This window comes from Fistularia commersonii, chromosome 12, assembly GCF_037954325.1.
Source record: "Fistularia commersonii isolate RoL2024-O1a breed Wild chromosome 12, RoL_Fcom_v1.0, whole genome shotgun sequence".
Classification (NCBI taxonomy): domain Eukaryota; kingdom Metazoa; phylum Chordata; class Actinopteri; order Syngnathiformes; family Fistulariidae; genus Fistularia; species Fistularia commersonii.
This window is the reverse complement of record NC_141295.1, coordinates 15,092,263-15,105,934: the sequence shown is the minus strand read 5'-3', so window position 1 is coordinate 15,105,934 and position 13,672 is coordinate 15,092,263. Positions and strand designations below refer to the sequence as shown.

The window sequence follows — 13,672 nt, the reverse complement described above, 5'->3', positions numbered from 1 at the left end:
GCCGTCGGTGTGGATTTTCTTCGGGTTCTTCCCACAATCCAAACACATGCAGGAGGTTCATTTTGGAAATTGTCTCAATTGTCCAGATACGAGAATGATGAGAGGGTGAATGGTTGTATGTCTTTATATGCGGCTGGAGACGCTGACGGGCAACCGGTCCAGTGGGACCGGGATGGGCTCCAGTACTGCAATTGCAGGGCAAGCAGTAGAAATCAGAATCAGAAATGCTTTAATCGCCAAGAAATTATACAACTACGAGGAATTTTGTTTGGTTAACGGTGTTGAAAAAAATCGTCTCTTGTGTGCGAGCTCGCGAAACAGTTTACGAACAAAAACAAAATAAAACAACACGCACCAAAACACTGAGATAATGAATGAATTAATTCAAGTTGGAATATAAGAAATTATATTGCATCATTAATACAGATTTCTGTGGCCCCTTTGACGTACTATCAATCTTTCTAGGCAGCAAGGTAACACACATTGCTTAAATAAAAGCATCAAATGACTTAATTCCGATGAAAAACGAACCAATTTTTGGTCACTTGGTACTTTTGATGAATTTTCAGCATCGGTCTCAAAACTATTTTGTTCATAATAATACGTTGCTATCACTTGTGCATGGGAGGGTTGCATAGAAAATTGGAATTGGCCTTTTAGAGGAGCTGTGTGTGAGTTTCAATCAGTACTTAACTACCTTACAAGTACAGCTTTCAATTTGATTATACAAAGTGAAGCCTTTCATCGAGCTCAAATTTGTGTGCACTTTTGGGCAATTCATGCAACACTACCTGTGATGGAAAAACTCACTTTTAACGTTTGGTTCATCGTTCTTTTGATTAAAACGGGTCTCTTTTTTTCCTTCTAACTAACCTTGCAGATTGTGTCGAAATGCGTTTGCTTTAACACAACAAATGCAAAATTCTGCTCCCAAAACATGGAGGAATGTGTGTGCCATGAATTCACTTGTGAGGATGCATATAACCTTTTTCTTTTACAGCAAACCACTACTCGATCTTTCAATAAAAGCATTTCTGTTCACCTTCATTATTAGCATGTGAGAAATTATAACAGTTTTCAGGGTTCATTTTGACATCAATGGTTTTTCCAAATTGTAATCCATTTGGCGCTGACCAAATGACAAGCTGAAAATGCTCTGCTGTTTTCTGGTACTTTTTCCCCTGCATGCGGGCATCAATTACTTTCATTTTAATGTTAGACAGCCATTTCATTGGACATATGCTTGCAAAGTGCTTACACAAGTTTTCAGGAGTATTACTTTAGCTATTTAATTTGCAGTCAACTCTCTAATGACATTCATCGACATGCCTGAGGACAAAGAAGTTAATCTTGGTCGGAGAGACAAAAACTTTTAAGTTTTGCACAAATTATTCTTTTTGATTTCCAGGAAAAAAAAGGAAAGCATAAACTCTAAATTGAAATATATGGTTGCCAGACATTCAAAAATATTCCTCAATTATACCAATACTTTTATTTCCAATCTAGGTCCTTCTCGGTTAGGATAAATTATGAAAATCTGTCTGTCAATGTGCGGGGACAATATAATATAATAATATAATATATAATGTAAAGGGACAATATAAAATACTTCTAGCTGTAAAAACTTTGAAAATGCAAAGTAAAACTAAAATTATATGTAAAATAGTTACTAAGCCAAATGAAACGGATGGTTATATATGCTTTTAGGGCTCATTCATGCTCACATTGCCATGGTTAAACCTATGTTGCGCTTTCACACTTTTCAACAGTTTCTATTCACCCATTCACACACGTGTTTCGCACATCCAGGTAGATGTGCCACGCAAGGCGCTAATCGGGCCACCGGGAGCAAAGTTGACCCAGGACACTTAGGCATGCAGACCGAAGGAGCCAGGAAAATAACCAATTTCAAATGGAGAGGCGCCCGATTTACCAACTGATCCACTGCTGCCAAACTGTTGTTACACAATATGTCCACTAGAGGGCAGTGTGGAGGTCAGAATTCACTTGCAAGTTCTGTGTTTTGATTCAGACATTTGCTGCAGTGCAGTACATCACGGTTGTCTGTGGCCATTAAATACATGGACAGCGAAATATTCTTTTACCAATGCAATGTTGACTTTTTGTTGTGGATGAACCATTAGCCAGCAGTTAGATCAGGTCTGTCAAACTCGCGGTTGCCCTCAAAGGGCCACATGGAACGGCAACACTATCGATGGAACCAATGTCAAATAAATGTAACTACTCCTTGTTAAATCACTCTAAATTTATGACTCGATCAAATAAAAAATGTCACGTATGCAGTTCTATCTTTCTTGAAACAACTTTCCGTCTGCATCAACTTTTCTCTTCCTGCACATTTAGGGATCATTTGTATTTCTCAATTCTACATTGATGCGGATACGCCGCGATCTAATGGCGGGTAATCGGTACGAATTGTGGGAAATGTAGTTAATGGTAAATGCACGCGTTTGACTTATTTATTTGAAGACAATCAGACCTTTCAAGACGTTCTCACGGGCCACATAAAATGAGGTGGCGGACCTTGAGTTTGACACATGTGAGTTAGAGGTTAAGTATCTTGCTCAAACCCGGATGCTCAGTTCCGAGGTCGATCGCTCCACCACACCGCGCCTTTTGTATCCCACCATCAATTTTCTCTTAACTGTTCTCTCATCGTGTTAAATAACTATCGGACGCTTTTTGAGAAAGGATGGCGTGGGGGGCGATGCAGGAGCACATTGGTCACCGTGCTTGATGTTCTGAAACCCACCAGTGTAACCACCATTTCATTTGAGTGTAATGTTGCTGTTGGGCAAACCAATTAAAGGAACTTGGACATTTGAAAACTCCGGGGGCCAAACGTGAGGCGAACAAGCAAAGGCAAGCAAAGGCTCGTAGCAAAGGCAAAGGGATAATTAGAGGAAGAAGCATCGGGTCATAGCAAAGCCCCCTCATCAAACCACTATCAGACGGTTGTGGTATTGTTTGAGGTCGGAAGTCCATCGGCCACACCGTCATTCACCGTGGCAACACCGAGCCGTGTTGTGTCATTAATTTGTGTTCCCGACCAGTTTTGAATTGGTATTTTCTGCAGTCTGAACGGTGCAGTGTTGCTTTCCCGTGGGTGTTCATTATCTCACCTGGCACTAAAACCACACCAAATATTCACCCGCTTAATCCCCCCCCCCCCCCCCCTCTCTCTCCGCTTTGTGTTTTCCCAGTTTTACTGTCAGCGCTATACATTTTTTATTCAAAACGAACCCTGTTGAACTCACCTACGGGGCCGCTGAGTTTTCTGAGATGTTTACGTACCTACATTTTTTTTTTTTTTTTGGTACATTCATGTAAAATAATACCAGTGGGTTTGTAAAATAATGTTATATTATTACTGTAATGGGCTGGCTGTGGCTCACTCGGTAGACCGGACGTACCTGCAGTCACATAGTTGACAATTTGTTCCTCTTGTCTGGATTCTGAAGAGCCGGTAAGACACTGAACCCCTTAGTGTTCTCAAATGGCCTGGTTAGTGCTTAACATGGCAGGTCTACCGCCATCTGCGTGTGTGTGTGTGTGTGTGTGTGAATGGGTGAATGCTATCAAGCTCTTTAAAACTGCAAGGTGATAAAACACTATATAACTTGAGACCATTTAACATTTAAAATGTTCATCCCTAGAAAGTTCCTTCTAACCCTTGACAATTTTGGAAAATGTTAATTCTAGACTAATTAGAAGCATGTTTAGAAGAGGGTAAGCCACCATGAACCACTATTTATTTTCTTCAATCACCTTTTCACTTCAAAATTCTTGTGTACCTGTATTTTCCAAGATGCTCGGCATCAAACGTCCTTTTGAGCCGTTCTTTCTCTTTGCAGATGCGTCCTATGACATCATCACCGTCGGTGCGCCCGCTGCCCACTTCCAGGGCTTTAAGTGCGGCGGTCTTCAGCGTCTCCTCAGCAGATATGAAGCAGAGAAAAAAAGGTAAGAAAATAACCCTCACAAGCGACAGCTAGAGTCTGAGAGAAGCATGGGTGATTGAAAATGATACACATGCTAAGAAAATAACAGGCTTGTATGCATTAATTAACTTGTTTGGCTCACATAATTCTCTGCCTATCCTGGATGCTTCATTTTCCAAGTCCCACAGCCTAAAACCCTTACATCTGAAAGGAAATGGATGGATGGATGGATGGATGGATGGATGGATGGATGGATGGATGGATGGATGGATGGATGGATGGATGGATGGATAGATAGATAGATAGATAGATAGATAGATAGATAGATAGATAGATAGATAGATAGATAGATAGATAGATAGATAGATAGATAGATAGATAGATAGATAGATAGATAGATAGATAGATAGATAGATAGATAGATAGATAGAACTGTGAGTTACTTGAAGATAGTGTTGAAAAAGAAAGAAGTTAAAAAAGAAATATGGAATAAAAATTTGACTTTATGTAGAATTAATTATGCAAAAAGGACAGCCATGTATGGAATCTATGTACAGAAATGATCAAGTACTGAATATATGAACATGCATTATGTGAAATATAAAGTATAAGGTGCAAGGTGAGCTGAGGTGGAATATTAATTTTTTAGCTCACCTCACATGCAATGTTAAAATTATCCACATCTATTTATCTATTCTTTTATTTAGCCATTTTTCTGAGCACCCCTCAGGTTATCTTTTGTGAGGATATTTGCTCCGAGCAACAGTAGAAGCGTGTGTGTGTGCGTGTGTGTGCGTTTGTGTGCATGTGAAATAAATAAATAGAGAATTTGAATATCAGCATTTTTTTTTTTTCCTTTTTAGTTGATGCTTCAGTGCTTCAATGTGTTAATGGTAACACTCCCACTCGTCAGTATTCCACACCCGTTGCAGTTTTATTCCCCCGATGTCCTCCAACTTCATATCAGTAGCGTCCATTGTACAATTAGCTGTCTTTGTCCTTTGGAGGCAGAATGGAGGTATATGTCACTTGAGTTTAGTATGTGGTCACTTGAGTGATGCCAAAAGAAATGAAGAGTGATTTTTCCCAAACCTCCCCATAGGGTGCAAAGTCATTACAGACCATGCCAGATCCAATTAGTTATAGAGTTTGCAGCTTAAGAAAGAGGCGAAGAGAGACAAGATGGAGTGGGGTGAGGAGCATGTATGAAAAAGAATAAATTGGTGCAGGAAAAGAGTTAGGGGGGGATATAATGAAAAATAAAGGATTTTCTTACGCTAAAGTGCACAAGTGCATTTGCTGAAGATGGTCAGTTTTATCTGTCGGCATGAACTATGATAAGGTTAGCATATTGTGGAGAATCCAGTGAAGTGAAATCATTTTCCGCCAGTGAGAGATTAGACTTGAGAAAGAATTTTCCAGGGAGACGGACCTTTTTGTTTCATATTTGACTTAGCTAATGACTCACTGTAGCTTAAATTTTCCAATTTTCCGCCTGGCTAGCTGACGAGAGCCTTCGCTGGGCCTTATCCATGTTTGACCTGGATTGCAGTCATTTGTCAATCATCATCAGAAGCAGAAATGCTTCTGTATTCCCCTCAGCTATTGTAATGGAGGTGCCTGTTTACATATCTAATCAAATATTCATTGTTTCAAAAGAGAAATTGCATTATATTTTTCACGCACTAAACGGCTGATTAAATATTTAACTTAAATAACTCGATGACCGCAGTAGAAGTGCATGCAAATGTGCCTCGTGTGCAGTATTTTTCTCACCTTTCCACACCTGCTTTTGGTAATCACACCAGACCTATGGAAGGGAACCATTGATGGGACGTGAGGGCCGGCTATTTAATGCGGTATTAACTCATTTTAAGAAATGATGAAAGGAATGCCGGGCATGTGGGAGGGGAGGGGGGGCGGAGTTGTTACCATTTGGGGAATAAAAGACGTGTTCATCCTTGTTCCCTGCTCATTAGCGGGAAGGGGTCCTTTCCACATCTATTTAAAACATGTATTGGACAAATTTGGCACAAGGCAGGAGAGTAATACGCCTTGTCTCTCAGGATGGGCAAGCGAAATCAATAGCTGCAACGCAGTATTTCTCCAGAAAACCCCGCACACGTGCAAATAGGGCACCGGCATTTATCTTTCATTAATAAATGCAGTCACAGTTAAATGGCTGTTTTAAAAGGCGCTGGATTTTTATCTATTTTTAATTGAACCCCATAGACATAACTGCAAATTTGCTGAGTTTCATTAACAGCCTCTTTTGAATTATTCATCTAATTAACATAATGGTGCAACTTATTTTTTTCAGGGGGGCAGGGGGGGGCATCCCCTTAATATTACAATATCATTTACTAGCTGCGACGATGTTGACGTTTGTTTATTTTCATAATTTTGTTTGTATTGCCGTCTTAAGAGCCCTGTTTGTAGTTGCATAGTTAAAATCTCTGCATTGTTAGATGGCCTACGCTACTGCAGAAGCTGTGCCGTGTGTTGTCCCCCCCCCAAAACCCCTCCAAACGGGTCTTTGAATTCAATCACAGAGAGGGAGGAGGCACAGTGAGATCACCAGACCTCCCAGTCAAGCAGAACTGCCAAGTGACACATTTCTGGGACACAGAGTGGTTGAAACTACATCGCACACACTTAATTGAGTCTCCTGGGGTCGATGGTGGGTTTTAATGCGAGTAGCAGACTGTTGTCCAACAAAATAACTTACTGTGTGTGTTTGAGAGACAGGACATTGGCACTGAGTGGGAGTCCATGCTGTTGGGCAACAGCTTATTAATCCATTGCCTGCGTTGAGGTCAGTCTCGTCCAAGTTTTGTGGGTGGTGAAGGGAAGTTCTGGCAGTGGCCTTGAGGCTTCTCTGGTCTCAGATCAGGGTTAGAAGCGTGTGTCTGAATTACTGAGGAAAGTTTTGGCTTCTATCCTGAGAACTGATGTGTGTTCAGTGCCTGGTAGAGGACAGAACGCCAGATGGAGATCGGCATTTCAGAGAATTTGTTTTGAGGGCCAATCTTCCAGCGCGCCTTCAAGAGCAGAAGGTATATCTTTATATGGTGTCCATGTGGCGTGACCCTCAATAAGAACGCATGTGTCTGAATAATGACTTGGAGTGCTGCAGGGCTGTGTGCTGACGCAGCTGCATTGGCGGCAGTCTATATACCATTGCATATATATTAACCCTAAAAACCATACCTCTTTGTCAAACAAAACAGGAAAAAAAAATTCATCTCGCACAATCTTTCAGTTGCCGTTAAAAAAAGACCGCCTCGTTCATCTACTTGTGTGTTGTTCCCCTTAAGGCGAGGCCGATTTTATCCCGGAGATATCGCGTTTTACTCGTTTGAAATTTAAAGGTTTCACTTCCGAGGAAGCGTGGAGAGAAAAGGACTAAATTGGTCGGCAGATATTGTGCTCAGAGGACCCGTTCCACGTTTCAGATCTGCACAATCGGGCACCAAGTTTGAGTAAAAATTTGAAATCATGACGAGCCACGAACTTAAATGTTGCAAAAAGTTTTCCAACCAACCAGAGGCAGAACAGTAACGGTCATAAATGGTCACACTCATGAAAAAAATAACAATTTCGAACCATTTTATTATTATGGGAATTGCATTTTCTCACATTTTCCAAATATTAACAGTGGGATGGAGGCTTCCTTGCCAGATGCTGTGGTCGTGCCGTTATAAGCCAACGTCCAACAATGTCTACAAAAAGATTTTCTACTCTGTCGTAATTTATGAACTTATTACACTTTCCTGTCAAACCACTATCCATCCTCAAATGTGTTCTATTAAGGGCTGAATTAGCTCCATCATCGCTGAAAGATGAAATATATTGAGGATTTTGTCTCGATCACATCTTAAAAACCAGGTGCACGGCATTTTAAAACCATATTTTGAATAGGAAACGTAGCCAAGCCTTAAAACACAGATGAAGACTGTATTTCTCTTTTTATCGTCCGCTCCCTGAGTAGACCCGTTTGGACGGACAGCAACGCTGATGAGACAATTAAATTCCCTTGCCTTCGCCAGCCGAGCAGAGGATCAATTCTGTCCTCCAGCATCAGGTGGTCGGTCTCTACATTCATTACCACCTGCATCAGCTCCCTAATGGGATTGGAATTGTACTTATGCGTCAACAGTGCAGCTTTTGAATCTCAGCCACCAAGCAAATGTCCAAATCAGACAACTCTCTCCATCGCCCGTTGTACGGCCGTTATCATAGACCCGCCTGGTTTTTTCCGTTTTATTCTGAGCGACACGGTAAAGGCGACCACACGATGGCAGCGGACGGAAGGCTAAAAGAGACCTAACTTTGTGATCGACGACTCGTTCGTTTCGGACGTTTTTGTGTTGGAAATGTAGGTATTTTAAGTTCTGGGTTTGAAAGGGGACGTAAAATTTTCAGGTAGAAATGCTGGTGTGTTCTGCGGTCGGGAACCCCACACTGTTTGCCCCATGTCTCCTTTTACTTAGTGATTCCTTTTATTAGCTTTGAGCTTGTGGGTGTTATTTCTCCAGGGGCCTCATTAGCTCTAATGACAAGGCCGGGATTTTAAAGATAACCAGTCAAAGACATAGTTAGTGGTCGGTACCTTTGGAAAATTAAACCTAATTTCTTAAAGCTTTCAAATTTTCCTACTTAACGATACATCAGACACTGATGTTGCACACGGGGCATCTTGTGAAGGAACACCTTTTCTTTTCCTGGCTACAAATGATTGGAATTGCTGCAGAGAAGATTCTATTATTCCAACCCTTTGGATGTACCCCTCCCTTTCCTCTCGCTCGCATACACTCACGCTCTTATGTCAATTACGCCTCAGGATCTGACTCTGGGGTCTGGCCTACATAGAGGCTTGCAGAGCTGTCTCTATACTATTTGGGAGGTTTGCAAATGACTACCCCGCTCTTCACTACATCTGATGGCAGGAAATCAGCAGAAACTCATTCAAAGTCACTGGAACTTTACCCGAGGAGAATGTTTGATTGGAGCGATTTGCCCCGAATCTACAAACTGACAAAAGGTGTTTTTGTCTGCGATTAAATAGCTCCCTGGGAATGAAGAGCAGATTAATTATTCATGAAGCAAAAATGGGTTGACATTGGACTGCAGGTCCAATTTGACAGTTCAGGCTGAAAACCTGGAAAGCATTGCTGCTTTATGTTTCTAGAGCAGCAACTGTAACATTGCATAAGAAAATATAGCTATTGTAAAAAGCACAAACTACCGCGTCCATTGTAAGTCAAGTGTGTATTTGGCTGCAAGCGAGGTGCTTAAGTTTTACCAGGCTTGGCTTTAGCCAACTGGAATATGTGCATAGTCGCCCCAATAACTGTGTAAATCACCGAGAAATGCAGTAACAGTGAAAAAGATCACGGTAAAATACTGGATATCTGCCGTTCTCTGTTGTTTCCACTTAATGGGCCCTGCTATCGGTGGGTGGTGCTGGAGCTGACTTTGATACGATGAATCGAATCACTTCCTTCCATTCTCTTTTTATTTTCTTAGCCACTCCCAATAATTTGTTCCAGCCCTGTCTTTGCACCATGAAAACAAAAAAAAAAAATCATTTGCACGCTGCCCTGTGCTTGTTAACCATTACCTGACCTCAGTATCGCCATTTAAACAGCCTTGGGGGAAGGCTAACATTCAAGTTGTCAAAGCAAAGTTCACAAAACTGCGATAGAATGGCCCACAAGTATTTGACCTTGACGTTGCGGTGAGTGTTTCTGCATCATAGCAACAAGGTGGATTGCAGCGACGGATGGCGAGGTTCACGGCCAGTGGGGCACTGACGTCATCACAATTAGATTTACAAACATATAAACCCTACAGAGTAGCTTATTCACCATTTGATTGGCATCAGTTAACAATGTTTAAAATCTCATGTCAGCTTTTTTTGCACATACAAACTGTAGTACACAAAAAATAGTGCACATTTAATTCCCCAAAAAGTTATTCTCTTACCTTTACTTATAAATAAAGTCCTTGCGAGTCCAATTTAGAAAATTGTCCAAGATTAGATATGTAATCCTCCATTTTGAAAGTGAGGTGAGGAAAAATTAAATGGACAGCTGCATTTGACTTGATAACTCTAGCTTGCTGTCACTGCGTTCTGCAGCCGAGAAGTGGCAAGAAGAATCCCTGGAATCACCAGTGCCCCCTACCATGAGGCAGGAGAACTGCCTGCCTCACCAAGTGGCTCTTTGCAGCCCTTTTATAATCGCTTAGCACAAGAAACCAGTAACACATATACAGTTGTTGACAAAAAACACCGTACATGGAAATGTAGTACATATTGCAAAAGTGTTTAAACATTTTAATAGCGACATACAGAGGGGCAGCAATACCATCTTAGTGCATAGCATGCCAACAGTCAGCTGTCATTGCGTAATCTACATTGAGGCTCAACGTTCCGTGGCCTCACCCCACGTTTCGTCGCAGTATTCCAACGGTAAATAATAAAAAAACTACCCAAAACTGGTGAAGTTAAATGAAAAATACCTTTAGAATGCAAATCACTGATAAATATAACCATTTAATCCTTTTTTTTTTTTTCATTTTACACTTTTTTTTTCTTTCCAAGATTGGCAGGTGAGGCACGGCCTGTCCTGCCTCACTTTACTGCACATCCCTGCCGGGTAGATTATGTGTTCCTCCCATGTCCTCATCCATTTCCTCCAAATTCGCCAGTTTCCTCCCACAAACATGCAGTAGGTTCAATGAAGACCCTATATAACCCAGAATGAGGGTATTTAGGAAACCCAGTGTGCAGCATAGGGGCTAGAGATAAGGATTATATATGAGTGCTTGAATGATTACTTTAAAGTGAAGGAAATAAAGAGCGGTAGCAGCATAGACTTTCATCCAAAAGTCACTGTTTGAAACGAAAAATATCGCGAAACCTTTTCCCACCTCATCCCTCGTTTTAAGAGACTAAAAAGCAATTAGACATTTGACAGCGAAACTTTACAGTTTGATCCCCTAATCTTCAGACACTGTGCCAAAAATATTCCTGCACCAGACACCGAACACCTAGCTTGACAGGGTAAGTCCCTTTGAGTGCCACTAAGATGGAGAAGTAGTGTATAAATGAAGTCCATTTATCATTCCGCAGTACTAATGTTAAATGTAAAACTTTTTACCTCCAAAGTGGATAATTGCAGAAATCTTTCCTCGGTTAAGAGGAACCTCTTCAAAAAATCTAGCCAAGTCAAAAAATATCTTGAGAATGGGGACGCCACATTGAGAAAGTCTTCAGCCTCAAAATACCATCATGAAAGACACTTGGAAGTATTTACATCAAGCTAAAAACTACCTGTCACGCTCAAGATGCCGACCTGTGCCTAAAAATTCCGAAAGGCCTCTCCGACTATAGAATAACAAAGTTTGGCCGGACGAAACTAGTCTTGTTCCAGAAAGTTGGGAGGGGAAAAGAGTATTCTGTAAAGCTGGAGGTCACAAATCTCAAGCGCTCCAAATCATCCGTCAAAGACCCTTTGAAAACGGGGTCAAGTACGGCCGCAGATGGAACGGAGTCTAAAGTTTTTGCTGTTGATGTGTTGGAACGGGAGAAATTCTGAAAGCTGCAAAACTGAGAGCAGCTCCGCCTATTTATGTCAACTAAAGAGAGGTCAGCAAATACATAAATACAGGTCATGTTATGTAAAGTTATGTAAAGTTACGTTAAGCACGTCACACTAAATAATAAATGTTTTCATGCTGTTACCGAGATAGTGATATCACTGTATCGCTGATTTTGCAACCAATGCAGACGCACACTTGTATTTTCGACTATTTATTGGCGGTTTAGGATGTTTATTTGCTTTATTCATTTATTTATCATGGAAAATATATGGTGTGTTTACTGGGGGCTTAACTTATACAGGGGCCTTAATGTTAAGAAGAGTAAAGTTGTTTTTTTGCTGAGCAACAGCAGATTCTACTGATTCGAGCAGTGAAATACGGTACATCTCCGAGAGGGATGGAAACTGGTTTTAGCGCGAGATAAAACTGTGGCATCCTTCATTCTTACGGCCAATCTTATTACAACTACGACTATAAATTTCGGACCCACTGTAGTTGTTATTATGCGGTACAACTTCACAGGATGAATGACTGAGTGTCAGGGAGTATGGAAGGGTCTCGGGTTTTTTTGTCGCTATTGCTGTTTTTGTTTTGGTCTTCTTAATGGTCATTATAAACTCTGTTTTGCCTCTATAACTTACGAGTTCATGTGGGACTTTTGTCCAGTCAGCTGCAGAGACAGTTGCATCTCAGAAGAAGCGGCGTCTCGCTTGTCTGAGTGAAACCGTCGGAGTGATGCTGAAAATGTCAATCCAAGCAGACAAATCGGGGTAATTTTGTGTTAATGAAGCCGATATACTCCATCGCAAAAAACGGTGCTTGAGTCAAGTGTCACACAAATAATGTATGTATCCGCACTTTTTCACAAGAGGACTACATTAATCATGGATGTGTCAAGAAACTTGGACAAAGGTGTGGAACAGCAAGTATGCCTTTATCACAGGCCTGAAAATACTTTCCCCATAGACCTACATATATATAGCCTCTCGTATACTGAATATATATAAACATATACCCGCTTCTTTGATTTGGCCTTCAAATAGCCGGCAACTTTTGTCTGAGGAACATTTCACCGGCTTCACACGGGAACAAACAAAAGCCTCACCTCCGACACTTTGTCATGATTCTATTATAAATCAATGAATATGTATTAAATTTGTTTTCTTGTCGGTGTTGTAATGCTTTGAACTCATGTGGGAATGGTTTCACAGCAGGGGTCTATTGCAATGCCTGTGCTGTTTAAAGTCCTGCATGTACGTGGCAACGTTTGAAAGATAGGCTTATTGGATGTTCTCTATGGTTTTCAAAGTCAGGAAAGAAAATAGCAAAAGCTGGTGTAAGAATGAAAGAAGGCTTCACGTAAATGCAACATTTTGCACATTATAATGAAACCTAATTACATCATAATTTCAGTAATCGCGCTGCATTTTTTTCATTCGTTCAACAAGGGAGTCGGTCCCCGTTTTGATTCTGAGAGGGCGGGCCTTTTGATCTGGAGTTTGCATGTTCTCCCCTTGTTAGCGTGGGTTTCCTCTGAGTCCTCTGGTGTCCACCCACCCGCGTCCAAAAACACGCCGGAGGTTCATCGGGAACCCAAAATTGACACGTGACTGAGAGAATGAATGAGAGACCGAATGGTTGTCTGTCTGTATGATTTCTTCTTTTTTTTTTTACTGTTTATACAATTTTCTACTATTATTATCATTATTGTTATGTTTTTCTTGTGGCTCTGGCACAATTTCCTTCGGGATAAATAAAGTCATTCTTCTTCTTATTCTTATTCTTATGATGTCTGGCTGAGAGTGAACGGTTTTTTGTCTGTATGCTTGGCTCTGCGTTCGACTACCGACGTGTCCGGGGTGAACCTTACCTCTCGCCCAATAACAGCTGTGACAAACTCCAGCAACCCTGCAACCCTGAGTACAAGATAAGCAGTCTCGAAAACGGACGGATGATGGATGAGAAAAGGTAGCTGAAAGAAAATAACCAAACAGATCCCATTTAACGTAACCCCTGCTATCTTCTGCGAAGGGAAACTCCGATTCCAATCAGTTCAGCCGAAACAATTAGCATCAAAAGGAAATGTCGTCGATAACTTTTCT

At 41.1% G+C, this 13,672-nt stretch overlaps 1 protein-coding gene across 5 annotated transcripts in view; it reads left to right on the top strand.

The window, feature by feature from the left end:
• The window catches only part of inpp4b (inositol polyphosphate-4-phosphatase type II B), a 164,383-nt gene that overhangs the window by 124,514 nt on the left and 26,197 nt on the right, over positions 1–13,672 (top strand). For all 5 annotated transcript variants that reach the window (XM_086157338.1, XM_086157337.1, XM_086157339.1 and 2 more), the window contains one exon: positions 3,876–3,984. In XM_086157338.1, the coding sequence (XP_086013464.1) occupies positions 3,876–3,984 (109 nt within the window). The remainder of the gene's footprint in view (positions 1–3,875; positions 3,985–13,672) is intronic.